We start from the raw sequence: 26,352 nt of genomic DNA, 5'->3' as shown, positions 1-26,352 counted from the left end.
TTGTGCATCCAGATTCTTCACTTGCTGATTTTCAGTCTTGCCGATGACTGGTTCTTTAAGAATAGATTCTGAGAAGCAGTACTTTCTTAAACATGATTCCCCTTATGCCTCTAGGCAGTTGGGAATTGGCAAAAGTTAGAAACAAAATCACATTACTATTAATATAAGACTTTGGTTTCTTTGTGGATTAAATAGAAGTGATACTCCTACTTAGGGTTTTTATTTTTTTGTTGTTATAACCAGATTTATCTAATGGAGCAATAAAATGTGAAAACTGAGTATTCTTATATAGCTCAATGTTGTAATAAAAAGTATAAAGTGAGATGCTAAGTTATATTAATTATAATGCAATTATTTTGGTTTTAGGTAGAATTTAAGCATGATAGCTATTGTTGCTATTGTTGTTCAGTAGCTAAGTTGTGTCTGACTCTGCAACTCCATGGACTGCAGCATGCCAGGTGTTCCTGTCCTTCGCTGTCTCCCTGAGTTTGCTCAAAGTATGTCCACTGAGTCAGTAACCATCTCATCATCCTCTGTTGCTCCCTTCTCTTGCCCTCAATCTTTCCCAGCATCAGGGTCGTTTCTGGTGAGTTGGCTCTTCACATCAGGTGGCTAAAAGATTCAGCATCAGTCCTTCCAAAGAATGTTCACAGTTGATTTCCTTTAGGACTGAGTAGTTTGATCTCACTGTCCAAGGGACTCTCAAGTCTTCTCCAACACCACAGTTCGAAAGCATCAATTCTTCAGTGCTCAACCTTCTTTATGGTACAATTCTCACATCCATACATGACTACTGGAAAAACCATAGCTTTGACTCTCTGGACCTTTGTCTGCAAGGTGATGTCTTTACTTTTTAATACACTGTCTAGGTTTGTTATAACTATATTTCCCAAGGAGCAAGCATCTTTTAATTTTATGGCTGCAGTCACCATCCACATTGACTATGGAGCCCAAGTAAATGAAATCTGATACTGGTTCCCCATTTTCCCCACCTATTTGCCATGAAATGACAGGACCAGATGCCATGGTCTTCATTTTTTGAGTTTTGAGTTTTAAGCCAGCTTTTTCACTCTCCTCTTTCACCTTCATCAAGAGGCTCTTTAGTTCCTCTTCACTTTCTGCCATTAAAGTGGTATCATCTGCATATCTTGAGGTTGATGATAGCTGTGCTATGCTTAGTCGCTCAGTCGTGTCCAACTCTTTGAGACTCGGTGGACTGTAGCCTGTCAGGTCCAGTGTCCATGGAGATTCTCTAGGCAAGAATGCTGGAATGGGTTGCCATGCCCTCCTCTAGGGGATCTTCCCAACCCAGGGATCAAACCCAGGTCTCACATTGCAGGCGGATTCTTTACTGTTTGACTCACCAGGGAAGCCCTGATGATAGCTTTTAGCCATAAATAATTAATCAGCATATTTTCAGACATCTGAGCCAGTTTTTCTTTAAGTGATTCACTCCTCCCAGGCATTAGTGTCAAGTATGTCTTAGAGAGGAAAGTTTAACCTTCACTGTGAGCAAATGTACACTCAGACTCAAAGCTAAATTGATACTTTAAACATGTCCTTTCTCCTTTCCTACCCATCCAGTTCTTGTACTCCTGCCCCATCACTGTCAAGACCTAAGAGTGACTTGACATTGTAAACCTGGTGCTCAAGAGCTGAATTAATGGTAGGGACCTTTTCATTCTTTCACTGAACTTAATTACAGAGTTTATGAGTTTTAAGCACTAGGTAAACATCAGTGAACAAAGCAAGGTTTCTATATCTGGAACTTACATTCAAATAGGTAAGAACAAATGGCTCCCCTGGTGGCTCAGTGGTCCAGACTCCGCCTGCCAAGCCAGGAGATGCTGTTCCATCCCCGTGTCGGGAAGAGCCCCTGGAAAAGGAAGTGGCAACCCACTCCAGTATTCTTGCCTGAGAAACCCCATGGACAGAGGAGCCTAGCAGGCGACAGTCCATGGGGTTGCATAAGAGTCGGACATGACTTAGCAACTAAATGAGATACAAATAATGAATAAAATATATATAAAAAGTGGTGGTAAATGTTATTAAGAAAAATACAATAGTACAAGCAGAAAGAGAATGACTGGCCTGCTGTATTGTGCATAAATTTCTCTGTGCCCAAAACCTACCAGTCAGTGAATTTTCTAAGTACAGTGGCTTTGAACTCTGAAAAGTAAGAGTAGTAACATTAAAGATTAGAGCAATGAAAATAAAAGTTAATGAGGTCTCTGTATCTGACCAAGTTGGAGTAAGGGAGGAATGAGAAGGTCACATAGTACAGAGAACCAAAAGGAGTAGACTAGCAAGTCTGAACCCTTGTTCTAGGTTCTTGAGATTAGTTTCTGACTTGAAAGAAATTGATGGGTTTTTTTTTTTTGGGGGGGGGGGGCGGGCAGTGTTTACACAAATTCTTAGTTCAGAAGCCACACCCAGGGAAGATCTTGAAGCTAATCATTTGCTTAGGAAAACAGAAGACGTCCATGGGACTGGGAAAATAGAAAAAGGATCAAAAAACGAATCATTCCTCTTTATCCATTCTAGAAACAGTAAACTTGGGAGTTTTTCTTCAGGACAGTTTTAAAAGAAGCAGTGCAATTAAACTTGAAATAGCCTTTAACAGAGGCTTAGCAATTCAGTGATAGATGGGACCACTGTACATCATCCACACTCTCTTCTGTTTGCCACTCCTGCGTGCGTGTACACACACACACACACGAACATCAGATTTATAATTGGCAAATATATAGGAAAAATTTATCATCATATTCACCATTATAATATGATGGAATTATTCTAAATATAGTTTAAAATCCCACATTTTTATGACTTAGAAGGATAATTTCCTTTTTATAGTATGTAAAAGTCAGATATGCTTCAGGAATTAGATGACCTCAGTAACTCAAAGTAGGGAGGGGTCATATACGTGAATGCTGGGTAAGACCCAGAAGGCAAAGAGGCACAAAAATGTCTGAGCAGAATATTTATTTTAAGAGGGAGTGGAAAGTTTCTTTTTTAAGATTAGCAGGGAAAGGGTCATGGAATTTTATACTTGATGCAGAGAGATGTTTTGTCTTTTATTGGATAGAGAACAAAGATGAAAACAGATAATAAGCTAAAAAATATTCAAAGCCCAACCTTACTCCTCCCTCAGTAGTTTTTCCTCTGTGGAACAATATACTGTAACTCTTAGTAAATCACTAGCAAAATAATAAATCCCATGCCAGTCAGAAGATTCTAGATAGGGAACTCATAGGCAAGAGGTAGATAGACATTTGACACCAAACTAGGTGTTAGTTCAAAGTCACAACCCCTGGAAGAGTGTCAGACTAAGATACAGATTCTAGTTGGTTTTATATAGAATGTTCCAATCAGAACTGAAGCAAAGATCAAAAAGTATATGAAAAAGTGAATAGTGGTAAAAGGTTAGTATGAAAATACCAAATCAACTTTTAAAATTTCTTAAGAGATGATTAGAATCAGGTCACCTGGATTTTAACCATGAGTTTACTATGCACTGGCTGTGTCACTCCAGGTAAACTATTAAATCTTTTGTCCTCAGTTTCATCAGTTCTAAAGTGGGAACAATGGGCAATAAGGATTTACTGCATAGCACAGGGAACAGTATTCAATATCTTGTAATAATCTATAATGGAAAAGAATCTGAAAAAATATGTATACAACTCAATTACTTTGCTGTACGTTATATACTTTGCTCTAACACAGTATTGTAAATCAGCTATAACTTCAATTTAAAGAGAAAAAATGGGAACAATAATAGTTTCTCTTGGGCTAACTGTAAATGTGTACAGTTCTTAAAACATAGCATAGTGTCTGGAACATAGTGGACATTCAATATGTTATCTAGTATTTATTATTATTACTTAAATAGCTAAACCCAGATAGTGGGTGTATTTTTTAATGTAAAAAAAAAAAAAAAGGTTGAAGGCAGACTTATCCCCTCAAATGACTGATTTTATCTACAGCATTAACCAGGTTTTTCAAATCACAAAACTTAGGCCTCTCAGCCTACCACTTGGAAATAACTGTAAGCTTAACTATTTCCAAGAACTTATCATCAGGTCCAGGTAAAGATTTTTTCAAAATTTATTTCTGTTGTTCTGGGGAAGCATTTGTTTGCCTCATAACATTTCTTTTTTAGAAGTAGAATTTTTTTTTCCCATTTAGTTTTATTAGTTGGAGGCTAATTACTTTACAATATTGTAGTGGTTTTTGTCATACATTGACATGAATCAGCCATGGATTTACATGTATTCCCCATCCTGATCCCCCCTCCCACCTCCCTCTCCACCTGATTCCTCTGGGTCTTCCCAGTGCACCAGGCCCGAGCACTTGTCTCATGCATCCAGCCTGGGCTGGTGATCTGTTTCACCCTAGATAATATACATGTTTCGATGCTGTTCTCTCGAAACATCCCACCCTCGCCTTCTCCCACAGAAGTAGAATTTATAGTGGTGAAGTTTAATATCCTAGAGACCAAAAACAAAAAAAGTCTGCATAGTTTCTATAGAAATGTAGCTTGTGGAACAATTTCAAAATGGAACCCCAAAGACAGTGCATTAATGCTGAGATATACTTGGAGGTATCGCTACATTAATAAAAAACATAATGTGCTTTATAAATTAATCTCAGGTCTGAGCCAGACACAGAAGGGTGGAAAGCCAGAATTCTGTACCCACATAATCAACAGTCTGTGGAAACTCTGGGAACCATGCCACTAGTCTCCAACCTAGCATAGCTGGGAAATGACACATTCTCTAAGGAGCTCTTGTCCAGGAAATGAGTGGGCCACAAAGCACAGCAGTGAGGTCCATAAGCTTGTTTTATGAATGAAGAGTGTGAGGTGTACTGGCCCCAAGCTCAGCACCTTTATGCATGTTGTAATTTCTAATTCTTCAGTTTTTATCATGGTGATGGATTGGTATAACAGAATTCTAACAGGAAAAAATAATCATGTCAGCCATAAGAATATTGTTCCATACTACTGCAGAATTATTTAAATCAAGTTTTCATATTTATCTCCAGTCCTAGATCAGATCTTCCCACCTGCCCCTCCCCACCAAAAAAGGAAATGGTATATACAAAAAGCCAGAAACTTAAATCAATTTTATTCACACTTCCCATGAAAGGCAATTACATTTTTACATAAAATCATTAACACAGAGAACAAGAAAAGTCTTAAGATTAATATAACTGATTAGATACACAATATAGAAAGTAAACTGAAAATTTAAAATAGCATACTTTAATGATTACATTTATATCATATTTTCTACTAATTTATAGCAGCATCAGTAAGTTTCATGTATTCTTTAATAAACTAGCAGCAAAAATTTTTAACTACACAAATTCAGTAGATGTTCCCCCCACTGTTTCACTCATACAGAATTTATCACATTAACATAAAAAAACCACTTCTATTTCCTAAAGAAAAAGATGGGAAAGATTTCACAAGTCAGCAGTTTCCCGAGGAAAGAAGGGAAGAATAAGGAAGGAAGCAGAAAAAAATTGGTGGCAGTTACCAAAAAATAAATTCTCAACCACCTTGATCAATTATGGGTAGCTTCTGTGGCATCTCTATGTATGTGTATGTTAGTGTTAACATAAAAGCTGTGTTAACTTTGCTTTCTGATTTAATACTGCAGCTGAAAAATATGTGGAAGTTCCCAGGAGGCCTGTCAGAGCCTGGAGAAGATATCGGTGGGTATCTTATATATTTATAATTGATGTGAAAATGCTGAATAAATTTATGTGTTTACTTTCTTGATCTAGAGCTAAGAATGAGATTTTAAGCTTTCTAATTGGTTTAGACTAAGTCAGAAAGTTTCAATGAAGTTATTCAGTGCTGATATAATATTAACAGCAAAACTTCTTAACATTAGTTTATTCCATTAGTATAAATAATACCATTCAGAGCATAACACTGGTTTTCTGGCTTAGGACTGCTTCTAGATTAATTTGAAAATGAGAAGCTTTGGATATACAGTTAAGGTTAGCATTAAGGGATATTTTGAATTTGACTAAAAGCGTTGGAGGGTTTCCCTGGTGGGTCAGACAGTTAAGAATCCGCCTGCAATGTGGGAGACCTGGGTTTGATCCCTTGGTTGGGAAGATCCCCTGAAGGAGGGCATGGCAACCGACTCTAGTATTCTTGCCTGGAGAATCCCCATGGACAGAGGAGCCTGGTCGGCTACAGTCCATGGAGTCACAAGAGTCGGACACAACTGAGTGACTAAGCATAGCAAAATTGTTGGAACTGAACTGTTAGAAAAATTCTTGACCATTTTATCACAAGGTTGAGGAGAAACTTTTAAATGAAATGTGAAATATTTATAAAGGCAATTACTGAACAGTGGGGGTATAATTCTGTTTATGGAAATTTTATCTATTTATTTTGAATAGTCAGAAAGCCAACAGATGGTAACATGTCTCATGTGAGAAAGTCTGAAATGAGAGATAATTTTCTAGAACAATTTACTGAGCTCAGTATTTAAGATAGGGAAGTTTGAAGCTAAGAATTCTTTATGTCACTGATTTTACAGGAAATCGAGGAGAGTAGAAACTGAGTTTTCCTGTCTCTTCCTTAAACCATTGTGTCAGGCACAGTCCCTATCATAATAAATCAATAGATAACTCATTTCATACTTAACTATGTTTCTATGACTTTTTCCTCAGTGTGTATATGTCCCCTATTCTCTTTAGCCATCATTTATATGAAGGCAGTGTCCTAAAATTATTTTTAAATGTATATATATATATATACATGAAATTTTTTTTAATGTTCCACAGATGAAAATGCCCAATTCGTAGTATAGAGCCAACTCCTAACATCCTATAAGTAAATTCACTACATTCAAATATATCATAGCAGATTTTGGTTTTTAGGTACTTACTGACCTTTAGCTTAGACCTCCCTAGGTCTTCTGTTGAAATAAAAGGATTTTGTAGTAGTGCCAGTGCTGAAAGAAAAAGCCATTTATTCTAGAACTCCTGATTATCTCACACTATCCTTATGTGATATGAGATCATGTGAACTAGTTAAGTGTCTGTTTTACATCCTTATCTAATCCATACTGGGCAAACAGCAGTCTATAGGAAGTTTGTATAACTTCCTCTTCTGAACCTTGCCTTCTCAAATGAGTAACTTTTTTCATTTGAGTTTTCATCGATATTCTGAATTTCAGATATATTTTTAAATGTTAAATAAACACATTTACATACCAGGTAAATATACTTTAGGTTTGAGTGTACTCCGGAACATTTCAAGTCCATATAACTAGAAATTCACTACTTTTTTAAAGTATTTGTGGTTATCACAACAACCCACCTAGTCTGAGATTGTTTTTAATGCCTCCAGCCATATGGAATTAAGAAAAAAGCAGCAACTGGCATTTACCATATTGCCTAGGAGTAGGAAAAACTGAAGCATTGCCTCAGAAGTGATAAAACTCTGAAAGCAGCTAGAAATGTAAGTGACATAGAGATCTGAAAGACCATGTCTATGTAGAATACATTTCTGTTTTGTAACAGTACAGTAATAGACTACTCTTAATGATGAAGCCAGATCAACCAGGAATTATTTGTTTTCTTTAAACTCTGTTTTTAGGAAAGTATGTAATAGGACTGCCACCATCATAAATGTGCAAATGTTCATACTGGCTCTTAAGCAGTAAACACTAGTTAAAATAAGAAGCTCATTTGTTTGGAATCCTTCATTCTTTGATAAGTATTAGATGAATGAAGCAGAGTACAAAGGTATCTACAGATAAGGTTAAAAACAGAAGCTGCCTTTCTGGGGGGGGCCGGGATCTCATTAGCACTGACAGGAGGATAACCCCCTGTGTAGCCAAAGGTCTGTAAAGCAATGGGGTCTGCTCAGAGCTCAGCAGTGTACCAGAGTGAGGGGGAAACACCAGGAAAATCCACATTCTGCAGTTTTTCCTATTATTTTATTTCAACCTAATCCTGTTATTAAATATTATGAAATAGAAGTAACAAATATAAACTCCATTTCATTATTGTCCTTTAACTAAATAAAACACTATGATGTTTTTAAACATTTCTTTGAACCAGCAAAAATAAAAACAAAACCCTCTTGGTTGTTCCTGTATTCTTCAAATCTATAAACTGCTATTGAGTTTAGTTACAGTACATTTAAAATAATAAAGATACAAGAGAATAAAGCACTTTATCTAAATTAAAATTTTTAAATTCATCATAAAATCCTTTGGAGAAGAGATTTCAGTCTTAATATAGAAGGGGTTGGTTCCTCTAGATCTAAAAATACTTATTTGCCCATTCAATTTTTAGTCTAGTCAATGGCATCATGATTGAAATTAAATGGATCAAACTACCCAGGCAATGCTGACTTTGAATCAGCTGCTGTGGTGACAGCTAAGCCTGGCAGATTGACTCACCAGCCCCATCCTGTGCTTCCATAACATACAAGCAGGCTAGACAGGAACTAAATGCTAAACTCTTGACTAGTGTTACTAAGAGCTAAACAAGACCCCCATGGTCATTTCAAAATGTTTAAAGAACTTTTTAAACATTTAAACAATTTTTAAGTCAAATCAGCAAATGACATATAAAATTTAAGAGTAGTTCCACAATCTTTAACAAACTTGATACAAATTTTTTAATACAACAAAAAATTATTTTTCTTAAGCCAAGTTTTTCTTTTCTTAACATATATATATTTCTATATTTTTAAAAATATAATTTCTAACCATGTTTATTTGATCTTTGGCAAAGCTCAAAGGAAGTTCACATAGAATTCAAATATGGCAGACAGATGTCATATTTTACACACTACTCTTCCTGTGCTTATTTCCAGAGCTGTGATTAGAAAAAACATTGAAACATTTCTTGTTTACTTGCTCTTCCTTGCCTATTCCTAACTAGTAGGACTACTGAGAAGCCAAATACAGTTTACAACCTGACAAACAAGAAAATGAAGGCATTAAAGGATATTTGAACAAAAATCTATACTTGTGGCAATTGTGAAACTTCCCAGAAAATAGACAAGGAAGGCAGCTATTTTAAGGGCTTTTCATAAACACTTTGGGAGACAATGACAGCATCACAGAATTACAGAAATCCCAGATAGGAGGTTCGTCTGGATATTTAGAAAGAGCAGCCACAAAAATAAGTTAATGGCAATAAAAATCCTGTCCTAGAAATTTGCGTATTATTAAAAAATCAACCTTCTAAAATGTGAAAACCCTGGTAATATTATAAAATTCTGTAAATTTCATGTTTTTTTTAAACTTCTGATGACGGTAGCATCTTGGTGTTAGAAAAATGAATCCCAAGTTCTTTGAAACAGAAAGAAACAAAGAAAATGCCAGAAATTACCATGGTGGGATTCCACTGACAGAATAACTAGAAGAGCATAACAAAATGGTTATAAAGAAATCTGGTCTAAGACTTCAGAGGCCTTACGGTCCCAGGAGAGACCAGGGATGATTTGAATCATTTCCTAGTTCTATATATTAGGCAGCTCTACAGACTTTTGTAAAGAAGAATGGATCACTTTTTCTTACTTCAAATGTTTATCAGTTTAGGCAGTTTTAATGGATAATCAGGAACAAGATAATAATGAAAAAATATACAGGAATATTAACTACAGCTTTGCAACCTATGTTTTCACCTTTTGGGAATAAAACAGGAAGAGTTTAAAAATATGTGACTCCCAAAATATATATATGTAGATGGGTAAGCTTGCAAGTAGAAGCCAAAGAAATATTCAGTATTTCAAAAGCTTCTTAGGTATACAGTGGTAAGAAAATACTTTGTTATTTCAGGATGTCCAGAGGACAGAGTTTACAGGGAAAGCTTTATTTTCTTAGGGTGAAGTTTTACCTTTTGAACCTTTACATAATAATGCTTCCTTATCTGAAAATCTTTGATTAAATTTCTCAAAGTATAATCCTTATTGATTTGTACATTTTCTTTTATGTAGGAGATACAGCAGTTCGAGAAGTTTTTGAAGAGACTGGTATTAAATCAGAATTCAGATCCCTCCTGAGTATTCGGCAACAGCACACCCATCCGGGAGCTTTTGGGAAGTCAGATATGTATATTATCTGCCGCTTAAAGCCATATTCATTCACCGTAAATTTTTGCCAGCATGAATGCTTAAAGTGTGAGTGGATGGATCTCAGTGATCTAGTCAAGACTAAAAATACAACTCCCATCACAAGCAGAGTTGCAAGACTGCTGCTATATGGGTACAGAGAAGGGTTTGACAAAATTGATCTGACCATGGAAGAACTGCCAGCAGTTTACACAGGCTTGTTCTATAAACTCTATCACAAGAAACTGCCAGACAGTTACAAAACTATGACAGGAATGGATTAAATTCTTTACATGTTTTTAAAATGTTTAAGTTTGTACATGTAGATTAATGTGTGCCATATTATAGGAAGTAGTGGACATTTGGGTTAATAACTAAATATGACTTTAATTTTCTAATGTCTATAATTTCCATGAAGAAAGCGTGTTTGTACACATTTTGAAAGCCTCTTTTCAAATGAAGCAACTGTATGAGAGATTGTAGCTTTAAGTAAGTTTCACTGGATAAAAGGAAATGCTATATAAAAAGTGGAAGTGTATACATTTTCTAGGAATTTTTGCTGTTATTGTGTTTTTTCTTTTATAAAAACTACAGCAATGGTTAAATATTTTACTACTAGATAAAAGGTTATCTGAACAGTTACCCAAACTGAGCAGATCACTGTACACATTTTTTTTTTCATTAACAAATTTCTGAAATATACCTCTTCACGTAAAGTGAGATCAGATGCTGCCATTAAGATCAGCTCTTAGCAGACATTGGAAGAAAAAGTATAGCTTTCTGCCCAGGTCCTGTTTTGGGTCCAAGTTTATACTGCCCAGTTCGTTTCAGTGCCACATACCAACTGGAGTATTTCCTTGACCGGTAAGTATTGTAGTTATTAGACTCCAATCGTTCAAAAAAGAAACACTCGTCTGTAACACATTTCTGCAAAATAAAGGAAAAATTAGTAGTTGTTGTGATACTTTCATATTAAATATTTAAAGAAATAGTATGCAGTGCTTTGGGTTCAGCAGAACAGTCAAACTAGCAAGACTCAACAAGCCAAAATCTGACACAGATTTCTTATTCTGCAGAAATATTCAGGACAGAAGCACAGCATGTCGGCAGGACAACTTGAAGCACATCTCTTTGGAGGAGCAGTCCAAGGACCATCCTGGAGCCTCATGACAGACAGGTATTGGGCAGCAAAAGCACCCAGGCAGTCTAAGAACCACACTGGCACAGAACTAAAACATCCACAAACACAGATTTTCAGTGGTCTCCACAAAGGATAAATCCAAGAACAGGAAGCACGCTACACTTAGGGAAATGCAAAGCAATGGCTTTCACTTAGGTATTTGTGGTCCATCCATCTCTAGTACTATAATCCAGGGGTAACCTTCCCATAAAGAAGAAGGGTTTTAGTAATACTTCACTCAAAGAAACAGAATTTATTCCTTAAATTATGTTTTTTTCTAGTGACTGACACTGATTCTAAGGCATAAAGAGAATAGTTTATGTACAGAAAATTGCCAATGTATATAATGCCAAAAAATTGTACTGGTACATTGTCATATGGTTAGCATTCTCAAGGGCTTCCCTGGTAGCTCAGCTGGTAAAGAATCCACCTGCAATGCAGGAGACCCCGGTTGAATTCCTGGGTCAGGAAGATCCCCTGGAGAAGGGAATGGCTACCCACTTAAGTATTCTTGGGCTTCCCTGGTGGCTCAGTCAGTAAAGAATCTGCCTGCAATATGGGAGTCCTAGGTTCGATCCCTGGGTTGGGAAGATCCCCTGGAGGAGGGCATGGCAATCCACTCCAGTATCCTTGCCTGAAGAATTCCCATGGACAGAGGAGCCCAGTGGGCTGCAGAATGTGGGGTCTCAAAGAGTCGGACACGACTGAGCAACTAAGCACAGCACAGCATTCTCAAAACACTAACAGATAAAGAGGAATAAGTAATCTTGACAGTCTCCTGTGGGAAGGGAAACCACTCTGCCATTTTACTTCAACAGTTTATTAGAGGGGGTGGAGAATAGCTAGATTTACAAATAGTGAGAACTGGAAATAGTATTCCAAGTTAGAGAGTCCAGTAGGCTGTTGCAGGTAAATGTTCAGGTAAATGTTCAAAAATCAACTTCATAGGGCAGCACTGATGATACTTACTGACCTCTGGGGTGGAAAGTCAACAAGTGACTTACTCGATTTAAGGGATGAGAAGAAAAATTATATTTTACATTACAATTAGTTAAGTAGGGTAGGATGATAATATTATATAGAAAACCATATAAATTTACACACATCTCCACATACAACATGCGTACACAGATATATGACATAAACCTATGGTTTTGTATTAGTGAGCATACCAGATTCCAGCTGATTTCTACATACTCAAATCTAGGAAACGAGGTTTAAGGAAATCCACATTCAAAAGACTTGAATCTTTCCCCAGATTCTTTGGTTCTAAGATAAACACAGTGGCACAAAGTGTGAGAAAAACATGTAAGTACAGCAATGAAAAGAACTGACATGATAATCAGTGTTCTAAAAGTAAAGTACTGAGAAAGCCCTAAAAGTGAATATTAGCTCCTTTAGTCAGCTTCTAGGGATAAGAATTTTACTTGGCTTATTCTGACTACAGTTAACTTTTATAAATTGAAATGCAAATTTATCTAGTTTGCTCATTTTTTGCACCTAAGAAAGCAACTTCAGGCCTTCTGATGCAAATCACAGGTAGCCTTACAGAGAAGCAGACATTACACAAGGAACAGCTGTATGATACATAGGACTATCTTGGGGTTTTCAAAGAGATTCAAATGTGGTAACAGTGGAATACATACACTAACGTGAGTAGTCCGTAGCCAGTATTTTCACTCTATGTTTTGTGAAGTTATCATGCTTCATGTGTTAAAGTGCTACAGGTTATCTTGCCATTTTTCAGGCCAGCAGCAAAGCTCTTCCTCGTCCCTGCTCCAGGTGTGAGAGCAGGAGCAGAGGAGGAGAGTTGAAGGAGAAGCCGCGTGACCGTGAGGGTGACACGGAGGTCACCCCCGGGATCCGGGCCAGCTCCCCAGGGGCAGACCTCACCCACGTCAGTTAGTCTCAGGGTGCTGAGAAGCTCTTGTTTGGTGTTTGGTTAGCCTCAAGGGTGTCCCACCTATAATGTTTGGCCAATGGGATATGTACCATACCAGTAATATATGCCTTCTCAGCCAACTGTTAATGTTTTAGAGAAAAGGAATGATACCTGGGATTAAGTGGATAATACATCATGGAACCCACAATTTTTTAAAACAGAGGTTCCTTGTTCTTTTACACAGAAGGGAGAGAAGGAAACTGTGCATCTGTGCCAAACATTCAGACATGTAAGTTTACTAAACTGCTGCTATGCACTTGAAAACAAACTCCCATCTTTTTAATGGGTAGTAGGGCCAAAATTCAGTCTCACTAAAACCAGGCATTTAACATCCCTTTTTAAGTGATTTTCAGTTCCTTCCATTCTGAGTTTACAAATCCTCTTCACTGGCTGTGATGTCAGTATTCCTGTTAAAAATCGATGCAATGTAATTTTTTAAAAACTTTATAAACATATTTAGAGAGCTTTTTTTGTATAACTGCTCACCATTTCAAACTTAAGAGAAAAGGAAAAGCAACATCACAGAGGAAGTAGATAAATAGCTTCTAAGGGCTTATACAACTTGTTCTTCAAGGCCTTATTTTACATAGGCCCAGGAGCTAGGAAATCCCTTAATTCACGGTTATTGGCTGCTCTCATGCATAGCATTTTATTTACTGTGTCAGCCAAAAAGTTTGTTCAGGTTTTCATACCATATTACAGAAAAATCAAAACGAACTTTTCGGCCAACACAATATTATACTCACTGACAAATAAGGAATCCAAAATTCAAGGTTCTTAGTAACTTATTTCAGACTGTAGATACCCTTTGCCCATGTATCTATTTTCATCAAATTTAATTTTTCATTTTTTAAAGTTTAAGAATAGTTCTGGGCGAGGGAGGTGGGAGGGGGGATCGGGATGAGGAACACATGTAAATCCATGGCTGATTCATGTCAATATATGGCAAAAACCACTACAATACTGCAAAGTAATTAGCCTCCAACTAATAAAAATAAATGAAAAAAAGAAAAAGAATAGTTCTGGGACACAAAAAGCACATAGTTCAAATAATGCATTTATTCATTTAACATGTATTTCTTCTAGGCACTGGGATACATAAGGGAACAAATCTGAACAAGGATCCCTCCCTTTTTGCTGCTCCAGTTCTCACTGGTGGAGATATACAATAAGCAGTAAGCATAACTGAGTGAATTATATGATAAAGCTGAATAGGATAAGACGGAAATGGTGGTGGGTACAGACTAGGTTGCAATATTAAATAGCATAGTCACAGTAGGCTCTGGTATTTGAGCAAAAATTTAAAGGAGGTGGGGTTAACCCTCCAGATACTAGAGAAGAGCATTCCAAGCAGAGGGGAAAGCCAGTGTAAAATCCCTTCAACAGGATCATGCCTAGAGTGTGAAGTGCAGCAAGAGAGTTAAATAAAGCAGAGGGTTTAGAGGAGAAAAGGAATAGGAAATAAGGCAGAGAAGTAATGAGATACAAGAGTCGTAGGCTACTACAAACATGTTGGCTTCTACCCTGAGAAAATGAAAAGACACTATAGACTTTTGAGCATGATCTGATCTATTTTTCCAGGATTACTCTGGACCAAAGGCAGATGTGGAGACACCTGTTGGTGGCTTGCTCAGGAACCTAGACAGAGCGGACCACAGTCGTGGCACCAGAGAGGATCAGAAGCTGTCTCCTCCTGGATGTGTTCTGCAGGTAGAGTTGTCAGAGTTACTTGACAGATCAGATGTTCAGGGTAAGAGATACAGAGAAGTCAAGGATGGCACTGACATTATTGCCCAGTGATGGGCTTGGTGGGATGGGGAAGGCTATGAATGGGAATGGGTTTTATAGAGAGAGATTTGGAATTCAGTTTTGGACATGTTGAGTTTGAGATGAATAGTAGGTATTCTAGTGGAGAAAAGTAATGTTTACTGAGCACTTACTATGTAACAGACATCACTTAACCTTCTTTCCCTCTTACTAATGCTAATAATCACAGAATTGGAACTTGAAAAGTACTAATTTATTTGAAAGCTAGGAAGTGTGTTACAGTAATTTCAGTAAACCATTATTCTCAATTCTAAAAGGTATGGATTCTAAAAAATGAATATATGTACATGTATGAGAGTAATATAAATCTATTTTGTGTTAGTGGTAGACCACACCTCAAGACTTTCCTGAATGCTATGTACATGAACCAGCATAGCTTAGGATCTTAATAAGATAAGGGACTTAATAAGCATTTGTTGCTACTGATGAGTGATGCTCATGGTTTTAAAGATGGTGTGTGCTGGAAGTTTGACCCCTTGTAGGAATCTAAATAGCAAAGAATTGAACAAAGTTTGAAAAAGCATAGTCAACATTTTTAAATAGTTTGATTTATATTTCATCTAGACATTTTGAAATCTCAAATTAAAAGAAAGTGAACCAGTGTGAGATACTTACACATAATGAAAAACTAATTGCAGGAGATGGGAGGAACCAGGTTTCTCACTCTTGGAGTAGGTGGCTATAGACAAGCCAGCATGGAAGGCTAAAGTGGTTCATGTGATACTGGTGGATTAGGGTTGGATACATCAGCATGTACTCGTTTTTTAATATAAAACCATACACCTGGTTAAATATGGAACTGTTTATAGATATGTGTATATATATTCAGGTTGGTATATGCTTATATGCCTTGCCCTGTCAGGTAAGACTGCCCAGAAGCAAACACCCAGATCTTGGTTTCTAATACCATTTTCTAAAGGTATTAAAAGGAACCAAGCTCCTTAGAGAAATAGCTCATTCTAGGCTGGAGTAGGGACTATACAAGATGAGCCTGGAGCACTCTTAGAGGCCATAAGGAAGTACTCAAAAAAGCCCACATTGTCTGGGGTATGTGAAAGAGCATGAGAGCCAACTGAAAAAGCTCCCAGTGGTCAAAGCTGAAACAATTTCAAATACACAGCAAAGTTTTGGATTATAACCCAAAGCATAAAATTAAATACCCATGCACATATACTGATATAAATGATTAAATAAATAAATGGAGAATAGACAAATTTCTCATACAAAAGAATAAAAATAATTTATGTAGCTACTTCCTCAAGGAGATGGAGCATAAACGACACCCATCCCCACCCCCCAATCTCTTAAATGTAGATTGTGTATAGTGACTTTCTTCCAGAGAATGCAGTACAGAAAGGGGTGAACAGGAGTAACTTTACAGTGGAGAGAACACTACCTCAGCCAGGTGATCACGGTTAGTATTATTAGTGGTAAGTCGGTTCTCTGACATGATACAACGAAAATATGGCACTCTACCCCTGTGAAATAAATTTCCCAAATACTTACAACACATGTCTAATCAGGCAAACCCAAACTGAAAGACCTTATTTGACTAGTACTCCTCAAACTCAAATCAAAAAAAGGAAAGTCTAAGGAACTGTCAGAGTGTAGAGGAGAGACCAAAGAGATAGGATGACTAAATGTGGTATCCTGAACTTAATCCTGGAACAGAAAAAGAACATGAGGTAAACCAAGGAAATATGAATAAAGTGTGAACTTTAGCTAATAATGATATATCAATATATTGATTCATTAGTTGTGACAGAGGTACCCTGCTAATATGTTAATAGGAGAAGCTGGGAATGAAGTATATAGATGCTGTCTGTATTGTATATTCACAACTTGACTGAAAACCTAAAACTATTCTAAAATCAGTATTTTTAAAACCTGACCCTAGCGCTACAGTGTAACCACAATAAGAGCATCTTTCAAGTAACTGAATTTAGTGACTCTTGTTACACCATGATGGATAAAAGCATCTCATTTATTTTTGTGCTCTAAAACATCCAGATACAGATCATTTATTTATGTATACATATCCACTTGATTTCACCAGACTATAAATGCCATATGGGTAGATTGTCTTCTGTTGTTTTTCTTCTATTGCTGTATCAGTACCTGGCACATAGTAAGTGATCAATAAACATTTATTAAATTAATGAATAAATGAAATTATTTTATATAGGCTATACATTCAGTGACACTGCAAAATCGAAATAAACGTTAAAGAACTAAGACCAAGGAAGAATTCAGGATAAGTATTGAAATATAGAATATACTCTCATTTTTATGAACTATTTAGTCCCTGAGGAAACTAAGCCAGTTGGCCCATTTCAAGAATTTGACAAAGAAAATCTGTGAGGATCTGTATGTGTCAAGATGACTGGATTACAGTGTTGCCTTGATCCCTAACTAATTTGTAACTTTGAGCTCTTAACCTGTCTCAACCTTACTTTTCTCATCTGTAAAATAAGATTGGATTAGATGATCTTTAAGATCCCTCCCAGTTTTTAACAATTTTTAAGCCTTCAAACAATCTTAAAGCCCTGGCACACTATAAGAAAAAAAAGAACTTGAGTAACTTCTCTTCTCCTTCCCCCTCACCCCTATCTCCTGTCCTTACGTATTGGCCTCAGAATTCTCATGCCCTTCTGTTAGATTGACCCTTAGGGCTGTTCCACCGTGCTGTTTTTTTGATTATTCATTCTTTTACAGCACTGTGATGTTGCAGTTTTAACTTATGAGTTTGCTCAACATGAATCCAAAAATGCTTTTGCCTACCCCACTTCTGAGAATTAAAGACAGACATGATGTCAGTATCAGTGTTGACTATTTCAGAACAGTGTGTGGAAAGTTAAAAGTAAATTTAATCTTAATATTGTAGTATATATGTAGCCTGTGTAAAATTTTATATGATTGATTTCTAAAAAAAAAAAAAACAGTAGTTCTGAATATGCAGTAATGTTTGCATCTAATCTAATGTTAAGTGTCAGTTGTTCAGTCATGTCCTACTTTTTGAGACCCCATGGACTGTAGCCTGCCAGGCTCCTCTGCCTATGGGATTCTCCAGGCAAGAATACTAGAGTGGGTTGCCATTTCCTTCTCCAGGGCATCTTCTGATCCAGAGATCAAACCCAGGTCTCCCACACTGCAGGTGGATTCTTTACCGTCTGAGCCACCCAGGGAAGCTTTTTATCTTTTAAAAATGATTTTAAAGAAAATTAAAGTGATATATATTGCTCTTTAATTACTGCATTTTTCTGACAAATTTAATCAGTATATTTTGCCAATCTAAGTGAACCCTCAAAAATCTCTTTTCCTTTACTATGTGTGTAAGTTTCATTTCATTAAAAGGCCCCTCAAGCAAGAAGTTGTTAAGTAAAAAAGGATTTTACAGTAATTAAATGTGTATCCTCAGATAATATAATTTTTGCATATTTCACTTTTATGGATCAACACAGGTCACATACATTTTAATGCTAAGTTATTTTTAGGTTATCACAATATATCACATAATACAGAAAACAATGTGCAATTTTCTAGCAGATAAAGATCAGGCAAATTTTTTCATACCAGTGCTAACACTGAGGTTTGGTGATTTAAACTTAAGCTCACAGTTAACCTCATTACATGCAAGTTTGAACACTGAAGAAATCAAATTCTAATATTTGTTATGGACTTCTGTTGCTCATAGCAACAAAATTTATCTTGCTGTGGAGTGGAATAATGAGTCTGTTGTGTATTAAAGAATACTCAACATCAGCCTTAATTTATGCTTTGGCAGATAAATAAAGTTACTGCTTGTACATTTATATTTTCTAGCTTTGAAGAGGGGGGAGAAGACCCTTAACATGTGAAGATGTTGGGGGGAAAAAAAGAGATACACAACGTAAGTCTTGTTTTTATACTCTCAACTGGTGGTAGGCAGCCTAATGTGACTCCTAGAAACTAAAATGTTTTGTTATCCAGAATGCTTTTTCTGAGGGGAGGGAAGTAAGTTTTACAAATCCGTGTAGGAATCACACACAGGGGGAAATGCAGAAGAACCCAGGGATGTGCCATAACACAGCTGTTTGAAATAGGGCCTCGTAAAAGAGTGGAAAGAATTATGCCTTTGGCAAGTTCAAGTTCACAAACCCCAGTGTCTCTACATAATAAGGAACATCTGCATCCCCACGTGATGGCTACCGGTCACAACCTTGGACTTACATGCAAAGTCGTCTTTTTTTTTTTTTCTCACATGCCCAGTAGTCTCTGGGAAGTCACCTGAGTGGGTCCCCACTGACTTACCTAGCTGTGGGGTGTCTCACCATCAGTGATTCATCTCAACCCAGTAAATGCTGGCAAGATGATATTAATAACCAAGGGTCAAGACTTTTAAATTCCGATCTAAAAGCTGCTGTTGACAGCTCAATGCCTATGGATCTGGCTCCAAGAAATATGCCACTTACTGAACCGCCTCCTTGGTTTGGGAGTGGGGACACTTACTTTTTCATCTGAAAACTGACACAGCCCACCCAGACTAATCTGAAAGAGGATGGCTGCTGAAATGCAAGGCAGAAAGCCATACAAACTGAATGGTAAGACTAGAGATTAACTCATGAACTTGGCAGGAATAGCTTCTAGGACGGGAGCTGGAACAACTGGATCTTGGCTGGTGCCATTTCTCAAAGAAAACTGATAAATCCTGAATTTTCCATTTATGTGTAACAACTGTGGCTTTGTCCCTACAGAGTTTGTGGTAAATATCTGAGCACTGCTGATTTAACTCTTGCTATACCAATCTGAAGGAAGTCTGTTGTATCAGGAATTAACACATATCCAAGGGGACAGAAATATATTTAAGACTAAAAATGCTGTGACCATAAATATTGTGAAAGGTCCTGCTTATTAGCTAAGGGAGAAGCTAGAAAACACTGTTCATTTTAGAGTAGGTTATGCTTCTGATGGTACAGAAGCAAGTTTGGGACACTTAATAGACATTTACCTAGAGAAGGGGTCAGAATACTCTGAATTCTAACTTGTAGAGTATTCTGTAAGAATGAGAAGAAAGTTCAGTTTTTAGGTGTAGTGTCATAAATTTTCTCCTCTTTTACAACCCCAGTAGTTTCAGAGATGCACTTGTAGAGTAGCTTCTCAACCTAAATATCCATCAACAGATGAATGGATAAAGAAGATGTGGTATATATACACAATGGAATAGTACTCAGCCATAAAATAGAATAATGCCATAGAAGCAACATGGATGGACCTAGAGATTATCATACTGAGTGAAGTCCGTCAGACAGAAAAAGAGAAATACCACATATCACTTCTATGCAGAATCTGAAAAATATACAAATCAACTTATTTACAAAATAGAAATAGACTCACAGCAATAGAAAACAAACTAATGCTTACCAAAGGGGAAGAAGAATAAGGAGTTTGGGATTACAGATACAAGTTACTATATATTAAAAAAAAGCAACAAGGTCTACTTTATATATAGCACAGAGAGCTATATTCAGTGTCTTGTATAATCTATAAGGGAAATGAATGTGAAAAAAATGTGTGGGTGTATGTGGTGGTGGCTTAGTTGCTAAGAACTGTCCAATTCTTGCAAGCCCAAAGACTGATCTGCCAGGTGCATGTGTGTGTAAAACTGAATCACTTTGCTGTATACCAGAAACTAAAACAACATTATAAATCAACTAAACTTCAATTTAAGAAAAAAAAAGTTTTCATAAGTAAAGTAGAATAGCTTGTTATCATCACTTTAGGTAATTATAGAGCTTTTTATCATTACAGATGAACCTATGTTCCAGCCTACGTTCTCAAGATAAATAACCCCTCCAGCGACGATCTTACGGGACCAGCATGATTACCAGGTTACTAGATCTTCTAATCTCAATAATGGAAAACCACAGGGTAAGAATCTGAAGTCACTCACTGAGCCAGGCTGAGACAGACATAGGAAAGCCTGGAGCTTTGAAACCGTTTTGACTAGTGTTGTCCATAGTTAAAGACAGAAGCTAATGTTGTAATTTCCTTTCTTATCTCCACCACCGTTACTGTCTGGTGGTGGCCAAGTCAATACTATTAGAGAAGACAAAGTGATTCACGCTGTGTGTGTCTGTCACATCCCGAGGTGAAAATACTGGAGTTAACCTTACATTCACTGTCCTGGAAATATTTAACGTGCTACTTCAGTACATTCCCAAGTATTACATCATCCCTTGAGTTGACAACAGGCTTGTAAGCAAGAACAGTGGAAGACATGCAAGTAGTCTTCATTCCTTTTTTTTTTTTGCCTAGGAAAGTTCATCCATTCCCCTTCTTTATCCACTACCTATATACTGATGACACTGAGGTCAACACATACCTCTCCTCTAAAGTCCAAACCCATAATTCCAACTATGTAGTTATACATCTTCACCTGAATTTCTCTTAGCTCAAATTAGATAAGACTAAATTTGAACCTGTATTACCTTTTCCTAGAACTTGCTCTTTTCCTCTAACCCCTTTTTCATCTACCTCTTCATCCAAACTGGAAAACCAGATGTCATCTTTGACTTTGACTTTTTCTTTTATTCCAGTTCTAAACCTGATCAACTTCATTGCTCCATCCTATTATTGCCAGGTTCTTATCATTTGCTTGGACTATTCCCATAGCCTTCTAACTGGTCTGTCTCTGCCAGTCTTGTCCCCCTCCAATCCATCCTCTACATTGCTGCAAGAGAACTTTCTCAAATTCAAATCTGATGTGTCTCTTCTTAAAACACTTCACAGCTTCCCACTGCTGACTGCAACATGACACATTAGATACCTCAGCAGACAGTTTACCTACCTCTCCAGCCACACCTCTTCCCTTCTACCTTGTACTGCCTTTGCACCTTACACTCCCACAGTAGTAAACTGTACTTCTAGAGACACTCCTAGTAAGCGTCCTGCATCCATGTCTCTGCGTGTGCTGTGTCCTAAAATTACCCATAACCCAATCTCCATTCAAGCCTCTTATAGGTCATCTTCCCCAATTAGACACATTTAATCACTTCCTTTCCTATATTACTATGCATGCATGCAAGATAGAAAAGGAACACATCAATCCCCTTACACGTTACTACAAATACTTATTTACAATTCTGCCTCCCCAGGACTACCACTCATTTAAAGGCACAGGCCATTTTGCATTCAGTTTTATAATCCTAATGCCTAGCACAGTATCTAGTACACTCAAAAGACACTGGCTATTCTTGAAGATCATTCTAAAATTTATTCAGTTACAAAAAGGGAGAAAGAAAGCACCACTACACCTAGACTTTTATTTATCCTGCAAAAATCACAAACATAATATCACAAGAAATATATCTTAATCACATGATCAGTGAATATTCTTTTTCTCTGTAAGTATGTTTCAGTCCCTTCAGAAATCCAAAGATCATGTACAAATGACCAAGAGGCACATGAAAAGATATTCAACATCACTAATTACTAGAGCAATGAGGTATCACCTCATATCAGTCAAAATGGTCGTTAATTTAAAAAAATCCACAAACAATAAATGCTAGAAGAGGGTGTGGAGAAAGGGGAACCCTCCTACACTGTTAGTGGGAATGTAAATTGGTACAGTCATTATGGAGAATAGTATGGAGGTTTCTCAGAAAACCAAAAATAGTTACCATGTAACCCAGCAATCTTACTGCTAGGCATATATCTGGAGAAAACCGTAATTCAAAAAGATACACGCCACCCCAGTGTTTGTTGCAGCATAGCCAGGGCATGGAAGCAACCTAAATGCCTATCAACAGAGTAATGGATAAAGAAGATGTGGTATGTATATACAATGAAATATTACTCAGTCATAAAAAAATGAAATAATGCCATTTGTAGCAACATGAATGGACCTAGAGCTTGTCATACTGAGTGAAGTAAATCAAAGACAAATATAAGATATCGCTTATATGTGGAATCTGAAGAAATGGTACAAATGAATTTATTTTAAAGATAGAAATAGAGTCACATGTGTAAGAAAGAAACTGATAATTACCCGGGAGGGAGGGCTACATTAGGAGACTGAGATGGACATATACACATATAAAACAGATGGCTCTAAGGGCCTACCACATCGCACAGGGGCTCTACTCAAACCCCACTGACCTGATGGGAACGGCCTCTTAGAAAGAACGTATTATGTATAGCTGACTCACTCTGCTGTAGAGCAGAAACTAATGTGACATTGTCAACTACACGCCATGAAAGTAACTAAAAGGAAATCCAAAGAGCTTCACTCAGAAAAAAAATCAAAAACTATCTGTATAAGCTCAAAACACCAGTATTGTTAGATACCCTTCTGTGAGGAAAGTTATAGAGAGCTGCTAACTGCTACTGGTATGGTATCATGGCCGAGGTTTGTATATATACACACACTTAGGTACATGTCTTTTCTACTCCCACAATGACACAAGTAGGGTCTGTGTCTATTATACTGCTCTGTTTCCCTGCATCATTCCCCACGCAGTCTGGTCAACAGACTTGCAATCCCAGTTGTAATAATAATGGTGAAGTTGACAGAGAACCTGCATTAATGGAGAAGATCCTAGCCAGGAGTGAGGACCCTGGAGTGGCAGTGATAAAAAGTTAAAAGTCTCTGCTCGTAAATGAGCTTATATATAAATAAGAACAGGAGGAGGAGGTAAAAGTTTTGAGCACCTACTATGTATAAGAGACCCTGATCTTGGCACTTGATATAAACTAGTCTGCACAAAAACTGAGAGAGGAGCACTACTGTCTCTGTGTCACAGCTGAGGGAACGAACTCGGCACAGTTTGCCCAGGAGCACACAGCGAGTAAGTGGCAGAGCTGGCATTTGTACTTAAGCGAGGAACCCACAGGCCTTCCTGGCGGCGCAGAGGGTAAAGTGCCTGCCTGCATTGCGGGAGACCTGGGTTCAATCCCTGAGTTGGGAAGATCCCCTGGAGAAGGAAATGGCAACCCACTCCACTACCCTTGCCCGGAAAATCCCATGGACAGAGGAGCCTGGTAGGCTACAGTATATGGGATTGGCAAAGAGTATTCTATATAGTGTTTTGTATGTCAAATTTGAAAGAAGCTTTAAAAACTCATACTCAAAATTTTATATGTCCATCCCAATGCTCCTCAGACAGCTGCACAATATATTTTTATAACTAAAGTTTAATAGCTTTGCAGCAAAATGCAATGAATTAGAGTGCCTACTCAGGAGTCAAGACAGTCAAGACTGCCTGGCGTGCCCTCCAGACTCTGCCTCACACGAGCTGTGTTTTCTTGGTTACTTTAATGCTCCCTCAGAACTATAGTTTTTGCATCTGTGAAATAAGAGTATAATACTCTATTTATATGAATGTGAAGATTAAATGGTATAATATTTGCAAAACCTTAATGAAGATTTAATAAATACCAATACTAGTAAATTCACAGCAATAAAAGTTAAAGAAAAAAATATAAATAAGAAAGCATTACTTACCGAAGCCAATAATCTTCCATCTTCTTTCATAGCAAGATAACGGTTCGCACACACTCCTTTGATAGACACAACCCCTCTCTCTTCTGCTTGAAGTTGTAGTTTGACTGTAAGTAACAGAAAAATTACCTTTGTAGCATCATAGGAAAATGAGGCATCTACATACACATTTATGCAACATGCAGGGAAAAGACAAGACACGTGGGCAACCAGCCAGTCCACCCTGGCAAGGAGCTGGGGGCCGAGGTGAAACGTCAGTTAAATCCTATTAGAGCAGATGACCCACTGGAGCATAAGTGCCTCCAGACTCCCTTCTCACTCCAGTGTCAGTGAGCTGATAAGAGGGACAGATGGAGAATTTCTCTTGTTCAATAGGTAATTACCTCCACTTGGCCTTGTTAACTAAAAATTTTTTTTGAGTGAACATATCTGAAGGATACATAAATACATAAACCAATTAAGAGAATTTTCACACTACTGCTTAAGTTTAAATTCTTTAAAAGTTATTTTTAACCTGTTCTTCACAAATAAAATATAATTGCTATTATCTTTTGGTTTGTATTTCCTTGAGTTTCTGCACATCTTATTTCTAGCTTTCCCTTCAATACAATACCAAATGCATTCATCTTTCTTTATGGACAGATTGTGATATATAGATTGTTTTTTAACTAGATATTTGCAAAAAAATAATGTTTACACTTAATTTGCTTATATGGTGTGAAGATTTTCAGACTATAAAATCCTGAAGAGGATGACCTATGTGTTACACTACATTGTCAATATTAAACAGATTGTCAGAAAACAAAAAAATAGATATTACATAAGCATGGTAATGCTAGATGGACAAATAATCATCTAATCAACTCAATGAAAATTAAGTTTAAAATTTCTCTTTTGCTATTCAGAGGCAGCATTCTCCAAAATGTATTTTGACTAACAGAGATTACTTAAAAAACAGGTTCTGGGGCCAGTTAAATTTAAGAAATTCTTGGTAAGTCAAATTAACTCTTTACTGTCAAACATCTCAGAACTGTGCTTCTCATAACCTGCATTATAAATTACCACAAAGGGAATCAAGTAAAAAAGGCATTTGTTGGACATTTAATTTTATGTCTGATTCTCCTCAGTGTACCAGTCACTCCAGGTGAAATTCTTCTGCAGAAACGTAAAAGATACAAAGTAAAAGGAATATAATCAAGTCATGAAAACATAAAGTTTTTCACATTATGGAAAAATGTAGAAAATAAGATTTATTTTTAACAAATATAAGCAAAATTCTATTAATGATTAGATCCTTAAGTCATATATGATACATGAGCATCTCTTTTTAACTCATGAAGTTGTATAAATGCTCATGACTGCACAGTCAATCACTAAACTTTTTTCTGGCACTTTATCAATAAACTGTAACCTAGCTCTAGCCCACCATTTTGTACATGTATAATTACTGTTCATAAGGCAGATTATGGATATTAATGTGTGGTCAATACCAGTGACTCAGAAGCAAAAGTAACTGTCATTCATTTATTCATTGGCCTTTCATAGATTCCTTGGGAATTCATGTTTGGATACTGTTATTTGATAAGCCACTAAAAAGTAAACATTAATTGTCAATACCATATAACCATAAAAATACAGACTAAAAGTAACCAGAGCCTAAATCAATAAGAAGCTAGATAATCCACAAAAATCATAGATTTTCTTTAAAAACCCATCAGGTCTGAGGTACAAAGAGATCTGAACAAGATTTCACATAAAGAATTCCACATTTGGGGTCCCTTCCCCCCAAAAAGAGATGACCTGCTTTCATTTTTGACAGGAAGAAG

General features: G+C 36.9%; 2 protein-coding genes across 9 annotated transcripts in view; one reads left to right on the top strand and one right to left on the bottom strand.

Moving 5' to 3' along the window:
• NUDT6 (nudix hydrolase 6) overlaps positions 1-10,652 on the top strand; it is a 67,197-nt gene extending 56,545 nt beyond the window's left edge. For 7 of the 8 annotated variants that reach the window (XM_043902363.1, XM_043902361.1, XM_043902369.1 and 4 more), the window contains 2 exons: positions 5,667-5,721; positions 9,986-10,652. In XM_043902363.1, coding sequence (XP_043758298.1) covers positions 5,676-5,721; positions 9,986-10,383 — 444 coding nt within the window. In that variant the 5' untranslated portion in view covers positions 5,667-5,675 and the 3' untranslated portion in view covers positions 10,384-10,652. Of the gene's footprint in view, positions 1-1,647; positions 1,667-5,666; positions 5,722-9,985 lie in introns of those variants that run through there. The other variant, XM_043902365.1, reaches the window with a different exon arrangement.
• Positions 10,653-10,797: 145 nt separating this feature from the next.
• Positions 10,798-26,352, bottom strand: part of FGF2 (fibroblast growth factor 2) — a 52,669-nt gene continuing 37,114 nt past the window's right edge. The window contains exons 2-3 of the mRNA XM_043902370.1: positions 24,530-24,633; positions 10,798-11,026 (exon numbers count right to left, since the gene is read on the bottom strand). Coding sequence (XP_043758305.1) covers positions 10,841-11,026; positions 24,530-24,633 — 290 coding nt within the window. The 3' untranslated portion in view covers positions 10,798-10,840. The remainder of the gene's footprint in view (positions 11,027-24,529; positions 24,634-26,352) is intronic.

This window comes from Cervus elaphus, chromosome 5 (genome assembly GCF_910594005.1).
Source record: "Cervus elaphus chromosome 5, mCerEla1.1, whole genome shotgun sequence".
Lineage (NCBI taxonomy): Eukaryota > Metazoa > Chordata > Mammalia > Artiodactyla > Cervidae > Cervus > Cervus elaphus.
Note: the sequence above shows the minus strand (reverse complement) of the source record. Positions and strands in the feature narration are given on the sequence as shown.